Source organism: Chlamydotis macqueenii, chromosome 5, assembly GCF_036417535.1.
Source record: "Chlamydotis macqueenii isolate bChlMac1 chromosome 5, bChlMac1.mat, whole genome shotgun sequence".
NCBI classification, from domain to species: Eukaryota; Metazoa; Chordata; class Aves; order Otidiformes; family Otididae; genus Chlamydotis; species Chlamydotis macqueenii.
This window is the reverse complement of record NC_141560.1, coordinates 12650292-12675126: the sequence shown is the minus strand read 5'-3', so window position 1 is coordinate 12675126 and position 24835 is coordinate 12650292. Positions and strand designations below refer to the sequence as shown.

The 24835-nt window shown below is 39.9% G+C and overlaps 1 protein-coding gene across 4 annotated transcripts in view; it reads left to right on the top strand.

The window, feature by feature from the left end:
* Positions 1-8417: 8417 nt before the first annotated feature.
* PPP2R5C (protein phosphatase 2 regulatory subunit B'gamma) overlaps positions 8418-24835 on the top strand; it is an 85986-nt gene continuing 69568 nt past the window's right edge. For 2 of the 4 annotated variants that reach the window (XM_086750258.1, XM_086750257.1), the window contains exons 1-2: positions 8418-8527; positions 10218-10283. In XM_086750258.1, the coding sequence (XP_086606384.1) occupies positions 8501-8527; positions 10218-10283 (93 nt within the window). In that variant the 5' untranslated portion in view covers positions 8418-8500. Of the gene's footprint in view, positions 8528-8762; positions 8783-10217; positions 10284-24835 lie in introns of those variants that run through there. The other 2 variants (XM_086750261.1, XM_086750259.1) reach the window with 2 other exon arrangements.

Sequence of the window (24835 nt, the reverse complement as noted above, 5' to 3'; positions counted from 1 at the left end):
ACAGCCAAGAATAGTATGAACAGAGAGTCTTCTGACAAAGTTGGAAAGGAACATGTAGGATAACAATAAAAAGAAAAAGCAGAGACGTACAGCATGCTGTAGGAGACATGACAATCTGAAAGAACAGCTGTGATTGATCAGCTCTGCTCACACCAATAAATACCATTTTCATTGACAGGAAAAAATGGTGGAAAGCAAAAAAGAGCATCAAGTTAATAAAAAAGTTAACCTCTTTGCAAAGGGAATGCATGAAGTATAAAGATTATGTGTCATGCTTCTGTGGAAGGCATGCAACCAAAAAATCCATGTCAAAGGCCTTGGTTTTTTAACTTCTTAGTAAATATCTTCCCGTGTTACTGTCTCTCAGTACTTTTATTCACTTGCCTGGTGTTCAAAAGAAATCCTAACACGCCTAAGAAATGATTATATAAATGTAAATACAACTGATACCTATGCAGAATCTTTTAAACAAATACCAAACACAAGATGCAGACAAAGTTAACTTTGGGGCAAAGTCTGTACAGGCATACCAGACAGTACATAGCATGATATAAATACAGATGGAAGAGAAATCTGTAGTTAAGTTCGCCTAACACTTCCTATTATAAGGTTCTAGTTTGAAATGCTTATAAACTTTGCCAACGTCTAACTGCTCAATCTAAATTCTTTCAGAGTATCTGATTTTTTTAGACCCTCGGTAAAACATGGAGCTGCCACCTTCTTAAATGTGACTATGCAAAAATATTCTGTTTTGCCAAAGTTGACAAATTCTTCTAACTCTTATGTTGAAAAACTGAATGTAAAATGATGGACTCAGGAGTTTTGCCATCCACTATAATCTACAGCTGAATTACAGACCAAAGCTCCCAACATAACACATAAGCAGGTTTTGGGTGCACCTATGCTGTGTTTGAATCATTACCTGGTTTGCTCCAAAGCCCTCTTCATTAGCATTCACTCTGTGTGCATGCTTATTTATTCCTGGCATATCTTCTGAAGCAAAATAACAAGGCTTCCTCTCAGACAAAACCTAGAAGCCATTTGGTAGCTAAATAGCTCTAGGAAATGGTTTGAGTACAGAGTCTTCTACCATTTGGTCCAATCCTCCAACATCATCCTTGCAAGCCTTTTGCCGGGCATGCCCCCATAACATGCCTCTCTGGTAACATGCTGTAGTAGCAGATACGTAGTGTGCTGCAAGCAGTTCCATCTTTACCTTGGACAAACAAAAAAAAAAGGGTATTCATTGTTAAAGAATCTTTCAAAATTGTTCAAATGTCTCATGAGCAAAGATAAGCTTCAAGATGCCAAGAGGAGGTTTGTGTGGCAGAGGACTCTCGGCTCCCACAGCCCTTGAAGAAAGGGGAATCTTGACTGCAGCAATCACCGTGACTACCCAAAGAGAAGTGGTAGGGCAGCTTGACGCTGAGGGATTTCAGTGTGGCCTCAGGCAACAATATTGAAAAACAAACTTGATCCATCTTAAGGTACACAGTAAGAACTGGCACGATCATAGCATGTGAGCGCAGCAGAGGAGTGGTATCTGCACCGTGTATGTAAAAAGGCTGTGGAAAGGCCTGCAGAAGACTAAAGGATTCCTCCAAACACTGCAGAGTGTAGATGCAGGCAGCCTGTCCTAAGGGGAGCAAGCCAAAAGCTAAATTGATGGAAGCTACTCCTTACTTTCCAACCAGGAAGCACGAATTGCTCCTGAAGCAGACCACAAATCCAGCATATGCCTCATCTGGTAAATTGAGCACTTCTGAGCATACTCTGAAGCAGACCCTCACGCATCTACAAACTTATGGTATGCGAAGGGTTAAGTCCTGACTATGCCTTCTGAGTATGTCTTTCAACTCTTCCCACACTGAGATAAAAATACATAACTATATCAGCTATGACAAATTCTAAAAAAGGCAGAAAAAAGTATGAAGTGTTGAAAGATAAAATCTTGTATGGCATCAACAGGAGGTACAATTAATTGGATCTCTTCATTCATTCTATAAATACCAACTTAAATATGATAAAAATGAAAATGTAGGAGTCTTAGCTGCGGTCACTTTTATGTTACTAGTCTCACTCATCTGATACAAAATTAATCTTCCATTTGATAGCGTGTGGGAAGAGGGAATGGTAGTACATGAATAGGAACATTGCACTTAATGCAGTAGAAACCTGGAATCAAGAAAGACTGCTAAAAATTGCACCAAAACACACCATAATAATATTCAATTTGGATTAAAAAAAAAAAGAGATGACTATCAAAAATATACTTGTTCCTTATATCATAGAATCATAGAATCACAGAACGGTTAGGGTTGGAAGGGACCTTCAAAGGTCATCTAGTCCAACCCCCCTGGAAGGAGCAGGGACATCTCCAACCAGATCAGGTTGCTCAGAGCCTCATCCAGCCTGGCCTTGAACGTTTCCAGGGATGAGGCCGCCACCATCTCTCTGGGCAACCTGTTCCAGTGTTCTACAACCCTCATCATAAAAAATTTTTTTCCTAATATCTAATCTAAATCTACCCCCCTCTATTTTAAAACCATTACCTCTCGTCCTATCACAACAGGCCCTACTGAACAGTCTCTCCCCATCTTTCTTGTAGGCCCCCTTGAGGTACTGGAAGACCGCTATCAGGTCTCCCCGGAGCCTCCTCTTCTCCAGGCTGAACAGCCCCAACTCTCTCAGCCTGTCAATGCTATATCCTGTGAATGCTAGGCACATCCAATAAATTTTAAACAGATAATTATATAATATTTTAAAGTATCTCTCAACTCATTATAAATACAAAAAATAAAACCACAAGAGCCAGCAATGTGCGCTTGCAGCACAGAAAGCCAACAGTATCCTGGGCTGCATCAAGAGAAGTGCAGCCAGCAGGTCAAGGGAGGGGATTCTCCCCCTCTCCTCTGCGCTGGTGATACCCCACCTGGAGTATTGCATCCAGCCCCCAGCATAAGACAGATGTGGACCTGTTGGAGCGGGTGCAGAGGAGGGCCATGAAGATGATCAAAGGGCTGGAGCATCTCTCCTATCAGGACAGGCTGAGAGAGTTCAGCCTGGAGAGGAGAAGGCTCCGGGGAGACCTTCCAATACCTAAAGGGGGCTTGTAGGAAAGATGGGGAGAAACTCTTTAGCAGGCCCTGTTGTCATAGGAGAAGGGGTAACGGTTTTAAAATAGAGGGAGATAGATTCATATTAGACATAAGGAAAAACATTTTTACAATGAGGGTGGTGGAACACTGGAGCAGGTTGCCCAGAGAGATGGTGGATGCCCTCCCATCCCTGGAAACATTCATGGCCAGGTTTGATGGGGCACTCAGCAACCTGATCTGGTTGGAAATGTCCCTGCTTCTTGTAGTGGAATTGGACTGGATGGCCTTTAAAGGTCCCTTCCAACCCAAACTATTCTATGATTCTATGTTTTTCCTGTTAATTTTAAAATTAAGTTGGCCCAAACAGAAATCCAGAATCAATGTGTTAATGAATATGGACAATAGCTACTGACAACATCAGGTACCAGGCCAGCTACCAGCCATGTGTGACATTTCCAACTGGTCTTGGAGCACTGTTTAAACTCTGGTCTGGGCATCCAAACCTGGCCTGCTTTGTCATAGTTCTATCTATATTCATCTCTGTCTCCTTCCAGCATGACTGATTGACTGAGCTTCCTAGATGGACCTCAGGTGCATACTGTAGGTAGTCTTGTCTCTGGCCTCGGTCTCCTGGATGAACCTTAGTCCGATGTTACAAGTAGTCCTCTATCTGGGCTTATCTCTTGTAAACTGGGACTTGCATGGCATGTAGCCTTGTCTCCATTCTTGTCTTTGGGCCCATCTCCTGCTGCTTCTGAGTGGACTTCTTGGATGGACCCCTGACTTGTTACCTTGCCTTGTCTCAGACTGGTGGCTATCACCATCCCGACCCCACTGGGATGGTACTCTGGTCAGAGAGGCTCTGCCTTTGCTGTAGCCACGCTACAGCAAGCTCCCAGCTCTTTCTCTCTCATGGACCACTCTTGCTGCTCCCTCACAGAAGAGTCATAAACAAGCTGGTTTTGCCAGTAAGCCTCCAGGAGCTTAGAGAAAAGGGGGCTTAATATGAGCTTTTACTACTTACCTGAAGGAAAGAGAGTCCTGAATTTTTAAGGAAAGTGAAAAATCTCATAGCAAATATTTCCTATAATGCTATAATTGCTTAAATAAGTGGTAATGTTATTCACTACATTCAAAATGAAAACTTACCAATTTTTTTAAAACCTGAGAGGCAAGAAAGAGAATGACAGCAGACAAATCTCAAAGAAATCTCTATTTCAATGCAATGCTTCCACATAGTCACTGAAAATTCTTAAAGCTGAGATTTAGATAGCATAATTAATCATACCCGAGCTTTAGAAAAATTTTTTACCAGTCCAAATTTTACAAAAACATGGAGTAACATTACAGCTAGAAAGTATTCAATACTGGCATTACTACACGTACATATGATTAATTATGATTCTGAATGTTCATTGCTGGTTCTGTGTTAAGCGATGCCAATAAATGCCATTTGTAACTACGTAGTCACACACAAGGCTGAAATATCATGTTGTTTACATGCATGAAGTTCTAAAATTTGACCTGTTACTCATGACATTAAAAGAGACTGACTTTTATACAGCTTTGAATAAATTATTTTGTAACCTTTACAACACAGCAGATCATGGCAGCAGAGCATCCAACATTAACGGATATTAAAAAAAATGAGGAGAATTAAAGTCTAACACTTCAGATTGAGAGCACCCCAAGAATTATTTAATGCAATTCAGGGTAAGCAGAATAAATCCATGCTAGTGGAGAAGGTTTCTGAAAGATGTTTAAGCTTTTTTGTGAAGCTGAAGATACTGGCTTTGCAGCTTTTGATGCTAGGTTGCATAACAGCAATAGCAGGTGCTAATGAAGTAGTTTATTACCTCAGTTAGTTCCTTCAGACAGAATATGGCTGTTTCACTACTCCTGACAGGAAAGTTACCTTAACTAGTAGTTCAGCCTGCACAAGCATGGAAAAATTGTTTAAATTTCAACCCATCTACTCCAGCCTCTTTACTGCCAGTGGTGCTTCAGTTTTCAAGTCTCTCTTTACATCTGACACAGATTGCCAGAAAACAGAAGAGATCTGCTTCAGTCAATAAAGAAGTGTTTTGAGAAACAGCCTGCCAATGTTTGACAATTATGTATAATGATGACAGCTCACTGGCTTCTCAAACCTTGTCCATAAGTGCAGTTGCATAGTTTCAGTTGAGCCAAATTAACAGCTTGCTAGCAAAAGGTCTCATTGTCTCCTGTCTTCCCTGCTCAGATAGTTTTCTGCCATTTTAGCAAGTTGAACTGGCATACCACCCAATTAAACGAGAGAGAGTGCATGGAAAGCAGTATAATCATGCAACTGGGGGTGGAAGATGTTATCCCTAGCACAGTGACAGGGATCTGTTTAATAAACTCAGGCCTGAGCATGACTGCTCAACCACTGTAAAGGGATTAAAACAAACAAACAAGCAAGAATATCCGATACAGTTAGAAAGGACTGACGGTGTAAATATTCCTCTTTCATTGGCATGCTGGACACTTGGCCCAGTTTCAAGCTATTAAATATTATCCAGGTGTTTTACACAAGACTTGAAATTATTTGGTGATTTAACTTTTGCAAGTTTAGATAATTTAATCAACACAGTAAAAATATGCAAATTGGTAGCTACGCTACATGCATTAGTTTTTGCAATTTTAATTAGAGATAGCCTAATCAGACTGAATCTGTCCTGGTTTTTGAAAACATCTAGTTTGCATGGAACATGTTCAGAAGTTAATGCAAATATTACCATAGTCATATTCACACTCATATTACATCACCTTATTTACATAGTTAATTCCACTCTGTAGCAGAATAATTAGGCCCACAATGACGTATCACTGTAGCAAAAATAAGATTTCATCTTAGCGCTGCATGAAAATGTAAGTCACTTGTCTTATTTTATGAAGACACTAGAGCATACAGATGGAACTATTTTTCTTGTAAACCACCTCCACCCACTGATTATTTCATATAATACAGCAGGCCTTGAAAAACACAATTGCTTTCTGTTAGTGGTGAATGAGACTCTTTCCTCAGCAAGTGAGGTGAGGGGGAGTCAAGTTTTCACAAGAGTTTCTACATCTGTGGTCACAAAGAAAACCTCCTAAATGTTAACTGAGTCAGTGCCATCCTTGGAATCTGTATTCAGTCTGACGTATTGATTCAAGGTTTCCCAACTAAGAGCAAAATAAGGACAGACAATTTTCGCTGTTGCTATTCAGAAGTACTTGGGTAACAACGATACTGACAGAGTTTTTCCATTACTTGGAAAAACTATGAGTGCTAGCAAGCACAAAGGAGGCCAAGAGCCAATGAGAAACTCATTAAGCTGCTTAAACTGATCTAAATCTAGGCTGTTGAGGTCACATCCCGCCCCCGCCACATATTTCCACCCCCTTCCTTCGGCCAATGCTAGTGTTTACAGAAGCAGGTGGTAGTGCGCCAGTTCAAGGCAAAAACCAAAACAAACCAAAACAAACCAAAACAGACAACACATCACTTTGGGGAGAGAGTTTTCAAACTGGGCAATTCTATGAAGGGGTTTAAGGAGCTTCACGGTACCAGCATCAGTGCAGAGGAGGGAGACAGGAACACCACAGCTGGGAATTAAGAGCAGTTTAAGCTTCTATGAAACTGAAACCTAACAAAGAACTGGAAGCTTTCCAGTTTATCCTCAGCTGTACAAACCCCTTCATAGACTGATGAAACTCCAAACTACAGACAGAGGCAGATTCTTTCCCTTGCTTAGTATGTTCAAAATCTATGTCGTTCTGTTGTTCACAAGTCTTATTTATTAGTAGTAACTTATTCATGATGGGCTGTTAGCAGAAGCACAATAGTGATAACTGCACCTCATTTCTAGATCCTCAAAGCAGAGAAGATTAGGGAAAGGATAAGAGCCAGACATAATTTGTTTTCTAGCATTTAAGAATCATGAAAGGAAGGGGACTGAAGCAAGAGGAAGCAGCTCTCTATAGTCAGTAGGTTCCTTTGCAGTCCCTGGACAAGGGAAAGTTTTTCACTGTAGCAAAAGCAAAGTGTTCAAATATAATGGATGCAAGCTGCTGTTAGATACCATCACACCAGACACAAGTGGTTATTAGAAATCCCAGTTCCTAAAACTAAGAGCACAGTTCTTTGCTCATGCTGACTCTGATACTTGCAGGTTGGGTAAGGAAGGAGATAAATTTCACTTTTATGCTAGTATTTATTAGGCTGTAATTTTTCAGTAGCACAGTACATTTAGAATTTAATAAGCCTGTCCAACATAAATTTGAGATGCTTTATGTCTTGGCATTATGATGAGTATTAATACTCCCTGTGCTTTGTCCTCAGTTAAGAGTAATTTGGGGCTGAATCTGACCATGTGATAAACCCAATTTGTAAAGTTTCCAGATGAAGTATATGCACCTTTCTTCTCTTGTCTAAGAAGATTGTTCCGATTTTTGCATTCTGGCTTTGAGAGATTACAGTGATTTGTTTGGAAAAAAAAATCATCTCTGGTACAGGTGGGCCTCATGAAAAACAAAGAAGGGATAAAGATGCTATTATAAAATCAGGCTGCAACTGTGCAGAGCTCACCTTTTCCTTATCCACATACAGCAAGCATATACGGAAGTCTTAAAACTGATGATGTATTTGTAACTGACACTGGATTTGTATAAGAGGACCAGCATGCTTCAGACATGCCCTATATTGCTGTGTTTGTTTGGGTTTGGTTTTGTGTTTTTTTTTTTTGTTGTTCTTCCTTAAACATCTGCTGCTCTCCAGTGACCGGCTCCCGGACCTCGCACGGCGGTCCCACCTTTCCCTGCATCCGCAGCGGCGGAGCCCATACCCCTCACTCAAGAGCGGGCTCGGAGGGGGCTGCAGGGACCTCTCAGGTCCCGCCGGGTGTCACCGCCTGAGGCAGATCCTGCCGGAGGCCCGGGCCGCAGGCCACACCTCAGCTGCCGCCCCTCAGAGAGGCGGCGGGATTGAGGCGCGGGGGGGTGGAACAGCTCAGCCTGCGGGGCCCACCCCAAGGCGTGGCTAGAGCCATGGGGCCCGTCCCAGAGATCAGGGGAGCGGGGAGAGTCCCGGGCTTGGCCAGGCCCCGCCGCCGCCGCCGCCGCCACCGCGGCCGCTCGGGCGGGTGACAGTTGAGGTAAGGGGCGGGAATCCGCCGCGCGCCCCGCCTGCAAAGTGACGTTACACTAGTCGCGGCTCACGTGACTCCGGCAGCCAATGGGAAAGCAGCGGTCCGCTCGCGGCGGGCGGAGGAGGAAGGGGGTGGGGGGAGGACTGAGGCCGCCGCCGAGGAGGGGGGGAGCGGCAGCGCGGGGCGGGTGCAGCGCGCAGCGGGGCCGCCGGGGGTTGCGTCTCTCCGGCTGCGGGCCGCGGGGCGGCCATGCCGAATAAAAACAAGAAGGAGAAAGTGAGTCGGTGGGGTCGCGGCGCCGGGGGGGGCAAGGGGGGGGTGGTCGAGCCCCGCGGGGGAGCTGTGGGGCGCAGGCCCCGCGGGGAGGAGGGGCCTGGGGCAGAGCGCGGCGGGGGGCGGCCGCGGCGAGCGGAGCCCGGCGGCGAGGGTGGTGGCGGCGGGGCGCTCCTGGCCGCTGTGGAGAGCCGGGCGAGGGGTAGCCCTCTCCCCTCGCCGCTGTCTGCCGGCCCCCTTCCTTCCCCCGGGAGCCGGGTACTGGGGAGGGGGCAGCTCCCGATGAGGCCTAGTCCGGGGGGTGCCGGGGGGGGTCCTGGTGTCATCTCGCTGGGCCCCGGGGGCCTGCCCCGCCGAAGCGGGGGCGTGGAGCTCGCGGCGAGCGGGTGCGGAGTTGGGGGCAGCCGGAGGGAGGGAGCCGGTGGAGGCAGGCCGTGGTTTTGGTGTGCGGGGGAGTGCTGGAGGGAGAGGATGGGAAATGTGTCCTCCGCCGTGCCTGGCGGAAGGGTGAGCTGGGAGGGGGTGTCTCTGACTTCGGGGCCGGCCTGGGTGTGTTTGGGGAGGTGGGGGAGGCAAGGGGCGTTTTTCATGGCTGCACGGCAGGGCTGGGGGGGGGGGGGGGAAGTGTCTGTCCCCGCAGCTGCTTGCCCCGTCCCGTGAAGTTTCAGTGCTGCGTGGCTCTGGCTGCAGTTGGAGTTGTGCTTGGGGGATCTCGCCATAAGCACTCAAGGAGCACTAATCGCGACTCCAAATCTTTTCATCTCCTTTTCCTGACAATGGGAGAGGATCTGGCTTTGACCCCACTTTGCTTCAGTTTCCTTGGCGTGATTTGTCTGGTAGCCATGAAATGGGCTTGCAAAAGTAATGGTCGCAGAAGACTTCTTAATCTAACAGATAGTTAACTGGATTGTACTTTATTTTGTGTGATAGGCAGTTAGCTGTGTGAGTGGAAGTCAGAAACAGTGAAGTACACAATTTGCCTCATTCAGCTGCTGTCCTGCTAGACCTTTTCTGTTTAGATGACTTCTGCTTGTCTTTTCGTTTTAAAACATAGTTTTAAAATAGGTGGAGGGAGGTTAGATGTTGTGGTTTGTGAGGGTTTGTTTATTTTAACTTTTTCCCAATATCCTTGCCACCTTTTGATATTAAAAGCATTCAAACTTTTCTGAGAATAACGCATCCCAGGAGTATTATGGGTGAAGGATGCAAGTTAGGCACAGTATTGGGAGGAAGAAGTTTGAGTTGTGGGCCTGCTTCTAACACTAGACTTTCTAGCTCCTAGAACAGACAAGATAATGAAGTGTAAAATGTGTACTGCATGGATGCTAGTTTCAGAGCCAAATTAAGCATAAATATTCCTGAAGCTAAAAAACAAAGCCAGCAAGGGTCAGTTCTTAGGCGGTTAAATCATTTGCATTTTTTGTCTCTGCCTGCTTACCTGTAGGAAAGCTTATCTTTATATAGTTTATAGGTGAATTTAGAGGCAAAAATAAAATTAAAAAAAAGCTTAAAAATGCAACTTTGTAGAGACTTTTAGTTCAGTGTTAAGAACTTGTAATAAGAGAGTATCATTTTTGTCCCAATAACTTGAATATTCTTAGTGAGTAGCCAAAAAAACCTAGTTTCTTGACTTGAAAAATCTATCTAGATCTCCTTTTCAAAGGAACTGAGATTGCAAACTTTTTTTTTTAAGGAACCTGCAAAATCAGCCAAGAGTGGAAAAAGTGGCAAAGATGGACAAGATAACCAAGAACATGAGGTAAATATTTCTAAAATATGTAGTTTTTTTCCAGGCAAAATTTTCATTACTTTTGAAGAGTGTTTTAAGTTCTAATCCTTAGAATTTTGACATGACAAGTGGCTATGAGGAAAGTGGTTGTGGAACTACTGTCCTGGTATTTGACAAAAAGTGTTTTTAAGCCTTAAGAGACGATGATTTTGAGGAAATTAACTTTATTTAGGGTAAATAAATACTTGCTTGCTGCAGTCTTAAATATTCATCTATTTCCTTTTTGGTTATGAGATGTATATCTGTCTTACTTTCTAGTCTTATCGTGAGGTTTTCGGCTTGTCTTCTGGCTGCTCATTGCAGTTTTGATCATTCTCTGTAATTCCCAGAGCTCTCTTCTCTCAAACTGTCAGTGTTGGCATGTCAGTGAAGTGTCAGTAGCCTGTTACATTGTCAGGAGACCTTAGGCTTAATCAGAGCCTTCCAGTTGTTTTGTTGTATGATTTCTTTCTATAGGTATATCATGGAGTGTTCAGTTTTTGGCTGATTATGCTGCTGTTGATACTGATTTTTTTTTTTTTTTTTTTTTTTTTTTAAATCTTTCTGTTTTGCCCACTAGAAAGGTGCAGGGACTTGAAAGGGGTCAATTAAATGATTATTCACTCCCTGTCTCACATTAATACAGAAACTCAGAATTAATAGATTTACTTAATTTGGAAATCTACTGCTTAGGTGGATTCTGGAATTTCCTCTAAAATGTTCATACCAACCTGAATGTGAAATGTTACACTGAAAAGCTTGCGTATTTTAGCCTCTAAACTATGTCTTGATACTGAAAGATAATATTTGAAAGATAATACTGAAAGAACAAAGCACTCATCCAGCTTTACAATTTTTCCCTCACTGAAATGACTGTTGCAGATAGGCGAGTGGGAATATTTAGTATACTCTTTCTAATAGAGGGAGGTAGATTTAGATTAGATAACAAGGAAAATTTTTTTTTACAATGAGGGTTGTAGAACACTGGAACAGGTTGCCCAGAGAGGTGGTGGATGCCCCATCCCTGGAAACGTTCAAGGCCAGGTTGGATGAGGCTCTGAGCAACCTGATCTAGTCAGGGATGTCCCTGCTCCTTGCAGGGGGGTTGGACTAGATGGTCTTTGAAGGTCCCTTCCAACCCTAACCATTCTATGATTCTATAATGCACTTGAATGAGTTCTTATTTGTTTGTTGTGCAGAAAGATGCATGCTACTGTCATAAATTAATAAGATCATTAAAACTTATAAATATAAGTATTTCAGCAAACTCAAATAAGAGTGAGTGAGTTTTGGTGGAGGGACCCTAGCTGCTAGGAGGGATCTTAGCTACTAGGAAAGCTCTTAGAATGAAATAGGAAATATGTTAGTGTAGATGTTTATAATGGTGTAAGTAGACGTATTTATTGTGACATGTTCTGTCTTTACAATATGTTGCTGTGGTGTTAAAACAACTATTATTTCTTAACTGTAATTCTAGTTCCTGCACAATTGTAAGGCTCGTCATTATCAGCATCTTTTGCTCTACTTTTGTTGTGTACTTATTTTCTCAAGTTTCTGAATGACAAGCTGCTAAGACCAAAACTGATTTTCTTATTTATTTTTGTACTTTGGGTTAGAGTGTAAAGCTCCTGTAGTTAATTAGTGGGGAGCTTTAAACGTTAACTGAAAATGCATGTGTAGTTTACTTTGTAATTACTTTCCGTGTTTGCAGATCTAGGGTTTTTTTACTTAAACTTAAAATGTGAGAGAGATTAATCTCAATAGGAGAATATGTTGTAGTGTTCATGCCTTTTTCTTTTTCAGTTTTCTTTCCGGGTAGAATTCCCAATGAAAAGCGAAGTTTACTTATGTTATCTATGATCCTTAATCATATGTGAGTAGGGGTAGAATGGGAAAGGGACTGAGAATGTGACTGGCACATATACTAGGATTGCCATTCCCAGTGGGCATTGTTCAGTCTCCATACAATTTTGAACACCTTGGTGCTTGACTCATCAACTTAATTAATAGAATAATTGCACAAAAATAGTAGTGTAGACTTTGCATTCTAATGTGTCTGGCTGTAATCATGATGTATGTTAGCTGGTGTTTATATGAGCAGAAAGGAGAGTATTTGCTAGCATAGTGGAGATCAGTAAATACAGAAATATTCTGGAACACACTGTTAATACATTTTAGGTTTGTTTGTTTTTTTTTCTTTAAAGAAGGTTGTCTTCATGTTTCCTTGTATGTGTGTTTTAGCATGGGTTTTTTAAAAAAATCCTCTTCTAGACTGAGTAGATTTGGAAATAAGCTGGGTTTTTTTCTTTTTTTTTTTTAACCTCAACATGCATTTAATGCAGATTAGTTTAATGCAAATGACAGATTGTAAAGATTAGAAACTGTCTGCTATTCAAATAACAGAGGCAACGCAAACAGTAACATCCCACAGATACTTTACTTATGGACACTTTTATAGTGTCTAAATTCAGGGTGTGTTGGACTTACAACAGATCTTAATATTTACAAAAATCAACGAGTGTTTTTCCTGTCTTACTGTCAGGGAAATGAGATTTCAGTTGTGTGAAGCTGTACACCAAGTTTAAAAAGGGGATTGAAATGATTCCTGGTATCCCAGGTCAGGATGCCCGTGCTGAAAGGTGATGAAAGTGACTTAAGCTGATGCATGTCTCAGTTTGAAAGTTCAGCAGTAGCCCATAAGCATCTACAGAATGGTAGCTGCAGCACACAAGTGACCTGCTGAAGTAAATACCTCTTCATTTAAATCTTAAAGGATCTAATTGTAGGTGTGTTTGAAAGCAAGATCCATCTTGCCGATTTCCTGTCTCCAGCATTTCCACCAAGCAGATGTTTAAGGGAAAGAATACAAGATGGTTGTTTTTGCATTACCTGTGCCTTGGTTACTTGATGTAATACCAAGAGCCATGCTACATGGGAAGCAACATGGACCTCTCCTCTTACTTGCTGTGTGGTCACTAGCTGATGCTCAAGAGAAATTCAGAAACAGAGTGCCTGTATAGTCTTCCATTCTGGTATGCTTTTCTTTAAGCCAGTGTGTGGCTTAGAAGGTTACTTAGCTGAGGTGTTGTGTAAGATTTTTCATATTAATAATGATTTAATTGACTTTTTTATATTGTCATCTTTAGATCATGCTTGTTTTTTTTTCCCCAAGCCCTGCTTAATCTCCCCTAGGTGGGAGGACTTTCATTACTTTGATTGTCCTTCTCTGTTTCCATGTTGTGTTCTTTTTTTGTGACAGAGGTACCAGAAATGCACTGTATGTATGAGGTGAGGGCACCTTGTTCTGTACCCTAAGGCGGTTATTCCAGTTTCCATTTGCACATATTGTTCACGTTTTTGAGCACTTAGGAAAAGAGCTAATATTCTAAGCTCCCATCTAACTTCAGTTTGTAACCTGTTAGTAAACATTAATGAATTAGACTAAATAGTTGCCCGAACAGTTGAATCTATTCCTTTAAGTATAACCTTTTGCTTCAGTAATTAGTCCAGGATATTAGTGTCTTCAGGTTGTGAACAAAGACTTAATCTGTTGCTTATTGTTTTTTCCTTTGTGTGGGAGTAATATCTCTACTCTGGTAATGTTTGTTTACCAGGGTCCAAAACATATACGAGGAACACAAATAACAAAAAAATGCCTGGGTGTAGGGCTTGGCTATGCCAACGCTTAGTAATTTGTGGACATAATATCTATGACCTAACTGGCCTTTACAGAAGATACTTTCCTCACAGATAAGCTTTATTGTGGAGTTCTGTTTTGTCACGTGGATGTGGAGGCCTCCTTTTGAGTTAAGACAGTAGTAGAAGAGGTGACTTGGTATTAGTTAATGACTGTTGAGAAACATTACCATTTTCTATACTTAGCAACAACCTAACATTTCTAAAAATTCAAGTGTTTCTTACAGTACTGTAACAGTAGTTTTCAATTACAACCACAGGGGAAAGAAGTTAAAATTTTAACTGTATAAACTCTTATTTCTGCCTATTTTGCTTGTGGCAATGTATGTGTTAAAACTAGCACTTCTCACCGTCACTAAAATGGTCCTGGGATGCTTCACTGTTGTGGTTCACCTGGGGGGTGGAAGCAGCTGGTAACCTTTCATCCAGGGCAGTGGTAGGTGACTGGGAGTGACAGCATCTTCTAGATCTAGCTGGACTGGTTTAAAAAGGCATAAAACTTGTAAACTTAAAATTGTATTTGTTTTGAATCTAGGTGCTGGGTAGTCTGTAGAAGGGAAAGACTACTTTTGTTGTTTAACAACAAAATTGGTTTGGTGACTTACAACAAGTGAGAACAGAAATCATAATGCCGTCTTCAAGTTCTTCTGCCATGCAGAACAGCAAGTGGAAGACTAATGTGATTTGAGGAGTTTGTGTGGTTGTGTATATTATCTCATTGTTTCTGTGTGCTGCCCTGGTAGTTCTTTCTACTTTAAAGGTGGCTGTTTTTTTTTTTTTTGAATAGAGACAAATAAAAATGTAATAAAATACAAACTGCATTGGCCATGCAAGAAATTGCTTGATTTATGGACAGCACGTGTTGCTGATGTCAGACTATAATCACTGTTGGAACCAATTAAAAAAAAAATGCGGAAGGCTTTGTTAAGTACTGATCCATGCTGCTGTCCTGCCACTGTCTCGCAGCCATCACTTTTCAGTAGGTTTATTAAGCACTGATAATAGCTTCCAGTGCAGCAATTTTGTCAGGCTTTATTTTCAGAGATGGTTCTTCCCTACTTTGTGAAGGCTTTTTTATGTAAAAGTTAATTTCTTAAGCTATTCAACATAGCAGTCATATTTTTTCAGGAATGGTAATGAATTACGGAAATCTCTTTAATGGGCCATCTTTACAATACTTCAGCAAAAGTAAGGATTTTAATCTCTCTGAAAGAACTCTTGAGAGGTGGCTGTCCAGTTTTCTGTTATCACTTTTCCTGTGTTAGCCAGCACATAGCAGGGAAAGACTGTCAGTATTCCCATTACTACTTTTACTGATTCCTGATTACATGTACACGTATGACTGCCACTTTCCTTAAAAATAAAAAAAAATTAAGAGATGAGGAGTAGAAGTGGCATTGATGGTTTTGCATGGATTTCTTAGCAGAGATGCAGAAGTATCCTAATGTTAAAAGGAAAACTAGGAATAGACAAAAGCAGTAAGTCCAGCATTTTTTGGTTAACAAGTTCCTGTGATCAGTGGCACCAAGTTATTTAGAAAATTGACTCTGTGTTTTCTATTTACTGTTGCTTATTTTTCTCGTGTTTCCTGTTTGTGATTTTCATTACAATGCAGGTCTGTACCAGTTATTAGTAACCCTGATCTGATCTTGAAAATGGCATATGGAGACTGTTCCACAGTGTCTAGCTTGTGACTAGATTTTTCTACTTCAGAATTTTTAAAGTTATACCTGAAAGTCTTAGCACAACTAAGTACTTATTAGGCAACTCATTAGAGGCTACAGCAGAGGAGTTTGAGGTTTGAGAAGGGGGCAATACCTTTCCAAAAGTTCTGACATTGTTTTTCCCCCTCCTTGTTCACATGTATTAGGACTAGGACTGCTCTTAAATAATTTCTGGAAATATCTTCTTGCCACATTGAAAGAACATTCTTTCAATCAGCTGAGATTATCCTGGTTTAATTGTTCAGTATGCTAATTTGTGTTTGCAGTGATTCAGTGTGTTAAATATATATATATATTTATCACTTGTGTAAAGAATCTGAGCTATAAGATTCTTCTGTATTTGTTGTTCTTCATAAAAGCAGATGCCTTTACAAAGAGATATATTTAGCTTAGATCAGATTTCTCTCTCAATTAATACCTGAAGTTACATATTGACGTTTTTATTACATAAAACAATGTTAAGAGTTTTGGTAATAATCACTACCATACTGTCAGTTTGATGCCAGTTATATAGCTGTCTAGATCAGGAATGACCGATAGCCTGTAATAAGTCATCCCCAAACCCCCAAGTTTTCAGTGGTCCAAATCAATACGCTCTTTGTCTGATGTACACAGCATATAACAAACCCAGCTGTACCCTGGCTGTTTCTCAGTATGTATTCAGTACTATGTGCCATAGGCAGAATAGCCAGTGTTTTCGTGAAATCAGTCCTATGCAGTAGATAAAATTGATTTGGAAATTGATTCTTACATTTGGAAGAAGAGAGATATTCGTATTATGAAATAAATTTGAAGCATTGAACAGCTAATACTCTCAAGTTTGACTCGCAGAATGGCTATAAATGGACAGTGCTAGACCTTCTGGCTTCTGAAGCTTTTTAGGGCTATTGGTTTGTGATTTTACATCTAACATTAGCAAAACAGAACTTTAAACCAAAACTGCATATAAAATCAGGATGAATTATCTCTTGTATCAGCTACGTAAAAAAAGTCAGTGGGCTTTGGGGTTTTTTGTTTTTTGGTTTTTTTTTTTGGTTGGTTGGTTTGGTTTGGTTTTGTTTTGTTTTTGTTTCTTTTTTTTGTCCTTAAACTGGTGTGCCAGTTTCTTTTAAAAAACAAACAAACAAACTTGAAAACTAGTTTTTGTTAGTTCTAATTAATTGGAGTTCTAATTTTCTTTTCTAGAGAGAATTTTGTAGTGGATTGATAAAACAATTGAAAAATACTTAAGTGTAGCAAGTGCATATACTCTTTAGTGCATCTTTCTAGTCAGCAAATGGCACTTAATTTAGTGCTATGTATTACTCTTAAAGCAGTTATACAACTGTTCTTGTTTTTAACTTCTGTAATCTCCTGTTTCCAATTCTTATTGACATGTTGCCTTTTTGCTTTTGGGAATTGGAATTTCCTTCTGTATCCAAAGCAAATATACCTTAATACTGAATTGTTAAAGAGATTACCTTAATGGTACTTGTTCTGTAACTTTAATATTATGCTTTTAAAACTCATTGAATTGATAAAAGAAATATACACTGCTGTATACAAGTATCTTGTGACCTAAAAGGAGATGCTTCTAAAAACAGGATCCTATGCCTTCTAGTTCTTACACAAGGCTGACCACTGCTTGTGTAAGATATGATGTGTGAGGTCTTCTGTTTTGCGATTTGTTTTGGTACTTGCTATCCTCTGCTTCTTAATCGTGCTTCTGAACTCTGTGAATCCTTCCTGAATGGAAACGCAGCAATGAAGGCAAAGGCTGTTCTAATTAAAAGTAGCAAAGTGATCTTCAAAAATGGATATCAGCAGTTTCTAAACTTAAAATGTCCTTTCTATTGTTTCAAATAATTTCTCTTTCATTTTTCTCATAAGTGTTAAGGCCTGCTGCTCCTTAAGCTTTGAGAGGAGTCAGGTGTTCATTAATGCATATGTGTAGTACAGAATTACCAATATAGTTATCCCATAGAGAATACAAATAGTAAGAAAAACGTGATAGCTGTTGAGTCCACCCGTATGTTCACAGAATTTACAAAATTAAATCTTTTTTTTTTTCCACTCAATTTAATTTGAAGCCAGAATAAACTTTTAATTCTACAAGTGGGATGGCAGGCTTTGTTTTTTGGTGTCTTGTCTCCACCCTCCAGCAGACTTTGGAGGCCAATGAAAAAAAAAAAACAAACAAAACCAACAACACACACTAGGCAAAAAAATCCTTCCCCATTACTGAATCTCCTTTAAAGATGACTGCCAAATATTATCATTTGCTACACCTTTATAGAGACTATAACTTAATATGCTTCCTCATCACTGCTGAGTTTAGCCATCTGAAGTACTGAAAAGTAAACTTTTCTAGTGACATGTAAAATAAAAGCCTTATGAGAGCTGAAGGCTAAAAGATTTAGTGTAACACATCTTTATAAGGTTAAGGTGGTTGTTACGCTACCAAAATGCCCAGGAACCTTGTCATGGAGTATAACTCTTATATAGCATCTAATACAAACAGCAAATTGGGGGCAGGGGGAAAGATTTCAATACGAGTATGTGAAGTGAGAAACTGTTATGAGTGGATCAGGGAGCACGAGAATACAAACATCATTGGTAAAGCCATGAGCCATGTGCACAGTAGCCTTAGCTCATCAATAGCTCTTATATAATTAAAATTTACAGCAGAGTATAGGAATTGGGGCTCAAAGTAAATGAGATGTGTTTTCCTTCAAATGTGGGAACCTTACATATGTGTGTGTGTGTGTATATATATATATATATATATATATAAAGAGCATGAAGGTAGTTTGTTGGGTTTTTTGAAAGTAAAAGGGTGATTCAGGCTGATCAGAGAGCAACGACAAATGAAAATCAAGAACTAAAGTAATTTAAGCCAGGCTATCATTTATTCAGATTCTTCATCTCTGTATTTATATAAATGTTTTGAAAGACTACTTAAGACATTACCTGATTTTAATCATATTTAATTAGCTAACTGATGGTTGCGAGTAACAAATTTTACTTTTCTGGGAGCATTTGTTTCTTTGAAGTTTCATTATAGAAGATGCATTAAGAAACAAAAGTTGCTTTGCTGTCTATGTCTGTGAAGTACCAGATGCTCACTGATGGTGGTGTTTCAGCAAGCACAAACTAGCATGAGTCTGCTTATTGTCAGAGCCTGGGCACCCTATAATCTTTGCCAATAGTCTACAACCTCAGGCTGCAGATCTGATCCCTAACTAAAAGGAATCAAACGTCAGTTTGTTCCTCAAGTAAACTAGTTAAATCAAAATTAAGTTTACAAGGAGCAAATAGAAGCCAAGCCTTATGCTACTGTTATTTAACTGTGAATGTAAAATGTCAGTGCAAGAATGCCAGGGATGCAGTGCACAGAGTTGAGAGATCTTTGGCAATTGCCAGGATTGGTTTGATGTGTTGCAAGTCAAGTGCATTGCACAAAGCTGTGATGATACAATTCTTTAGAAGATAAAATTTGAGCTGTGAGTGTAAGTAGTTAACATGAAATACAAGCAGTGCTTTATGTCATGAAAAATAAACGCCAGCAAGAAAGGCAGAATAGCTTCACCAAGTTCTAGATCAGTCTTCTGAAATGGTCTGTGACTGTAAAACTTGCCGTGGGCACCCCTTCACGCTGAAGAGGGCCTGATGACCCTCCTCACTGCTTGTAGGGAACTTCCCAGTCACTGATGCAATTCAACAAACTCCATTTTGTCTCTGACAAAACACTAATGGAACTCTGTCATTAGATATCAAGTGTAGCCAGCAGTAGCATTGCTATATGTAAATGCAAAATCACAGTTGCTAAACAAGTACTACAATGTAAATCAGTGAGTGCTGATTACAGTGTGTTAAAATACATGAACTTTGTCATCACCACCCTGTTGAAAAGTTAATCTTTTTGTTTGTCATTGTAATAACATGGATCCTCAAAGCTTTAGGATGCAGCTCTTGCTATCTTACCAAGTAAAAAACGTAATAAGTTACACTGGATAGTACAGTGGTAGTCTTAGTATATTTCAGCCACTGAGAGAATCTTTAATGATAATAAACATTCTTGCTGGAAAGGCAGCTACAAAGATCATTCTAGCAGGCCAGTCCAGGTATCATTCTGGCAAATGATTTTTTAGGAAAAGCAGCAGAAATCTAAATTGCGGTCTGTGTGAAACCAATCAAAGCCTTCAGCACCATAAGCTGCATTAAGAGTCCAGAGACTCCTCCATATGTAGTCTGTCTGAACAATCTTGTGGCGGTGAAACTAGTGAACAATAATGGCATAGTAGCAAGAATCCTCAGCAAAGTGAGAACCTCAGAACTATTTGCCGTCCAGAATGGTATCCAACAAGCATGTTGTTTCCCTTCTTTTTTAGCTAAGTTGTTTATGGATCAGTGCCCCTTTTTATGTGTCCAGGTGATTAAGAATCCATGTCAAGCTTTGAGATGGAAAATTCTCACCTTAAAGGTTGTCGCTAGTTGCTCCATAACAAACTGCTTACCAGTCATTGGGCACTACTTGCATGAACTAGAATTGCTGCAGACTCTCTGGATAGTCCTATCAAGCTGTACCTTTTATACCATAATAACAAGAGTTTATTCTGATGTTGTGCTGTTGGAAGGCGTGTTGAACTGGTGATGTTAACAACACAGCATTGAAGTCAGCTGAAAAATACTGCTCTCCTAGTAGCGTGCTGTCCCGAGCAACTTGCCTTGGTCCTGACTGCTAGTCTAACACCAGCAGCCCACCTTCTGAAGGTATGCAGTGGATATATTTACCAGATTGATGGCTACTGGGCCATATTCCAGATATGATCTGTCCCTGTTACCACCCCCAAGACAGAGCAGCAAATGAAGATCTGCGAAGGAGAGCTCTGCAGCAGAGTTCAAGATTCCTGGAGTGTTCAGAGATTTTCACACTACTTTGAAGTTACTGCAGAGGGGAAAAACTGTATGGAAGGCTCTTAACTGTTCTCCACCTATTTTGACTCCTTGATCTTTGATTTCAGTTCTCATCTCAAGAGATTAAATTAAATTCAAATTATCAGCCTAATCATATTGATTATGTATTGGGCCTAAACCTCTTAGACAAATTATTTTGATTACATACTGAGCCCTCATACAGTTTTGAAAATGAAGTTGTAAATATTTCTTTCATGTTTTCTCATGTTCTTTGTTCAGTTTCAGTAAATTGTATTTCAGTTTCACTGTAAGTATATTTTAGATATAATCCAGAATGCATTCATAGCCTCTTCTGAGGCTGCCTTGGCAAGAAATGAGCTCTTCTGGGTGCTGTAGATCAGACTTCTGTTTATCTTAATGAAAAATAAATCCATGGAGGCTACTTACTATACCAAAAGGAAAAGAAGAAAGGGATTAATTCTGCATTAATATAAGCATTCTCCCTCTGGTCTCAGATTCAGACTAATGATTCTCATAGAAACTGTTCTGTGCTTTTCACTTTGTGTACCCACATTTCACAGGGAGTCTTAATTATTTGTTAATTGCTACAAGGTTTACCTATCCAGCTCTTGTAGTCAAGAGCTTTTATCAAGGTTATGGCTGGTATATGGCTTGCTGCTGCCATCCTGGGATGGTGCACACACTGATAGAAACCTGAATTCTGTGGTGATACTCATTACAGGGAAGAAATTTGTTCATTAGTGTTAGACTGATATGTGTCAAGCAACACCACATAGGATACTACCTAGCACCATGTTTTCTTCAGAGAGAGAGTTCTTTTGCCTTGTGCTTAGGAGGTGATCTGATTTTTGTCACTAGTAAGCCAGCAGTTTTATTAATCTTGAATGACAGATGCATCCAGGTGATTTTATTGTCACCTTCAAATCCTTACCCTGACCAGTTTGTCTTAGAAAGCAGTATGAAAGCTTAGTGCACTGTTATAGAGTTGACCCCCCTCTAGGCTTGGCTTGAAAGCCCCCTTGATTTTGTGGAGAAGAAGACTTTCTGTGCTTTGGTCTAATTCAGTTGTTAGTGAATGTGCTTTGAAAGGTAAGGTCAGACAGAGTTCATCTGGTTGCCCATATTTGGTCAAGGTAGCTTGAATACCAGTTTTTTGGGGGACTGACAGAAAGGGAGGAATGCGGTCTTCTGAAGGACTGCTGGCATACATGGAATGCAGGCTGGATGCTCCTTCCAGATCCCAGTACTCTCTCTCATGTCTTAAGTGGCTGGCTAAAAGTAAAAATTGCCTATGGGGTGTTTGACGATCAATTTAATTTCGAAAGAAAAATCATCTGTAACTGAAGATGTGCTTGGTCTACTCGTATCTTTCTTTCTCTTGTCATAAACTTAGTGTTCTGCTCTGATCTGTACTTGCCTGTACTTGCCTGTACATCCCCCCAGCACAAGCTGGGGGGATGAAGGATCCAGCTTGGCTCAAAATGATGTACTACGTTCAGCTTGATGCAGGAGGACTCAGTGGAAGAAGGGATGTAATGACTATCTTAAACTGTTGTGGATGGCAAGAAACCTCCTCTCCTTCCTGCCTTTAATGCTCTTGAGTGTATTTTAAGCTTATTCAAGGGAAATGAGGAACATAAACTCTTGGTTTTAAATTGTTAAAAGTCAGAATCACACTGGTCCCAATTGTCTTGGTGTTCATAAAAGTATGTAAAGCTCTAGCTTTTAAAAACTAAATTGATCAGAAAACCTGAGGGTTATGTTTGAATTATCATCTCAAGAAACACATTATCAGTCTGACATTTTTTTTCCAGAGTAATTTGCAAACATTTTTAGGAGTTTCTTAGCACTTTTGGAATGGAATGTGTTTATGAGTATATAAACATTTCAGTAGGAGGAAGATGTTTGCCAGAACAAGGGAAAGAAAGGTATTTCCCTTTCTAGTCATAGGAAGAGAATTGCTTAAAATGTAGCTGTAGTTTGACAGTTCTGCTGTTGAATAAGTTGAATTGTTCACTGATGTACCAGGATGTCCATCAGTTATTCTCAGGAATTGTGGTTTCTGAAGTAGTTTGATTTGTTACTGGGAGGAAGAAGCTGAGCTTGGCTCTTTGCTCTGAACTAATGAGCACTGTACCTTCATAAAAAGTTAAGTATGTTACCTCTAGCAAATGAATAGACAGAATTGTTAGTCTGAATTTGTTTTCCTTTTAGAGGAGTGGTTAAGATTGCTGAGCTGTGTGGCTTAAGTTAACTTACCGTACTTTCTCCAAACACCCTTGTATCCAAGGGCTGGTTATCTGCAAGCTCTGGAGGCCAGTTCCCTCACGGTAGCCACTTGTAGAGGTCATTGAGTACAGCTGTGTAGTATAATATTCAAATAGTAATGAACTGGAAACTGTTTTGACAGCTTTCTGGTATGTGCTAGCTGAATGACTGGAGCATGACTGAAAAGCAGGAATGATCATAGTTGATGGTAGAGAGGAGGAAGAAATCTGTTGGCTAAATTGGCCAGTGATTCAGGGCTAGAATGACGCTGGAGTCATCACTGCGAGGTGGGAAGTTCCCATAGCAACAAAATGCTTTCTTTCAATATTTCTAATTAGAAATGTTACCCATCCTCTTAAATAACCTCTTTTGGCTAATTTTAGAATTTATCTGCAGTTTAGAATACTTGGTTCCCTGAGGTGTGTGTTACCTTAGGATACCACAGAGTGTGCATGTGTGCAGGCACATGTGAGCACTTAGTAATTTGAAATTGTGAATTTATTTGGGAATAGAGGAAACAGGAAAGTGGCTTTTCCTGTTCCAAGTAATGAACAAAAAACAGGTGGCAGTGGAAGATAGCCGGTTCCAAAAAACACCATTAGGCTCAAACACAATATTGAAAGTGTAGAATCCTGTGCAGTAATACTGTTCATAATGCATCTTATTAGCTTTTATTGTTTAATACATGGTAAGTCATTGCTTTCTAATTTCTAGTGCTATTTTTCTTTCTGCTTAGTCTATTTGTAATTTCATTTGGAATACCTTTTTTTTAAAAAAAAAAAAAAACCACACTTGAAGGAATGGACAGGATTTACCTTGCAGATCACTTGTATTTCAGCAAAAAAAAGATTTTTAAGCATTCATTGTTTAAGATTAAAAAGTGAAATAGTCTGAAAAAATGCAATGTGCCATGTATTAGTTGTACATAGATGCTTTTAACTTGGTGATGTATGGCATTTTTACTGAAACAAGTTCTAGAGTATTTTAGGTAACTTAAGACTTCTGATGTTCACTGTATTGTCTCCCCTTATTTGTTGTATAAGGCTGTAAGTTATTGCTGTTATAATGCTAAATTTGCAAAATGATCGTCTTAAATGTGTTCAATGAAAACTAATTGTTGCTTTCAGTCATATCTTCAATATATTAAGTACTATGTGTATAATATAACACAATTATTAAAACTCTTCTTGAAGCGTATACATTTCTCTCACAGTTAGGCTACTAGAACAAAATTTGAATAAAATTACTGTCTTAAAGACTCTAAAGGTAGCTAAATTTATGTGTGGTAACATTTCCATTTGAAATGTGTATGCTCCCAGACCATGTGGAAATTGCCGATGAATAAGCTATTCTGGAAGTCCTTTTTAGAACATGAAGAAAAGTGGTTTCTGTTGTTTTAGCTATGAAAATGCCGTTGATATTGTTTCATGCAGGAATGAAACACTGCTTTCATATCTACTATACTTAACAAAACTCTAATTAAATCAATTCAAACTGCCAAAGTAGCAGCATTACAACTTGATTTTCATCTTGAATCCCATTCCTATCTGTTTTGGTTTTTTTTTTCCCTATTTCTTACCACATGGGCACTTCCTGAAAAGGGAAATATGGTCTTTCCTATAAGAGAGAAGTGCCAAGCTATATTTTCAGATGTGTATGGTTCAGTGTAAAATAGCCTGCAAATTTAAAAGACTTCTACTGCAAATTAAAGTCCTGTAAAATGAATTACAATACTTGCAGTAAGATTTCCTGCTCAACTCTTTCTATATTCTTAGTATAGGTCACTCCTAGATGTATTATCATTCTTGTAAAGAATGTTATGAAATTGTTCATATGTGAAGAGTTAACTATTACCTACTTTAAACCTGCTTTTCCTACTTCAAAAAAGGAATGAGAAAGGCAGCATCGCAAGTTCTGACAGGCTTTTGTTAATGATGC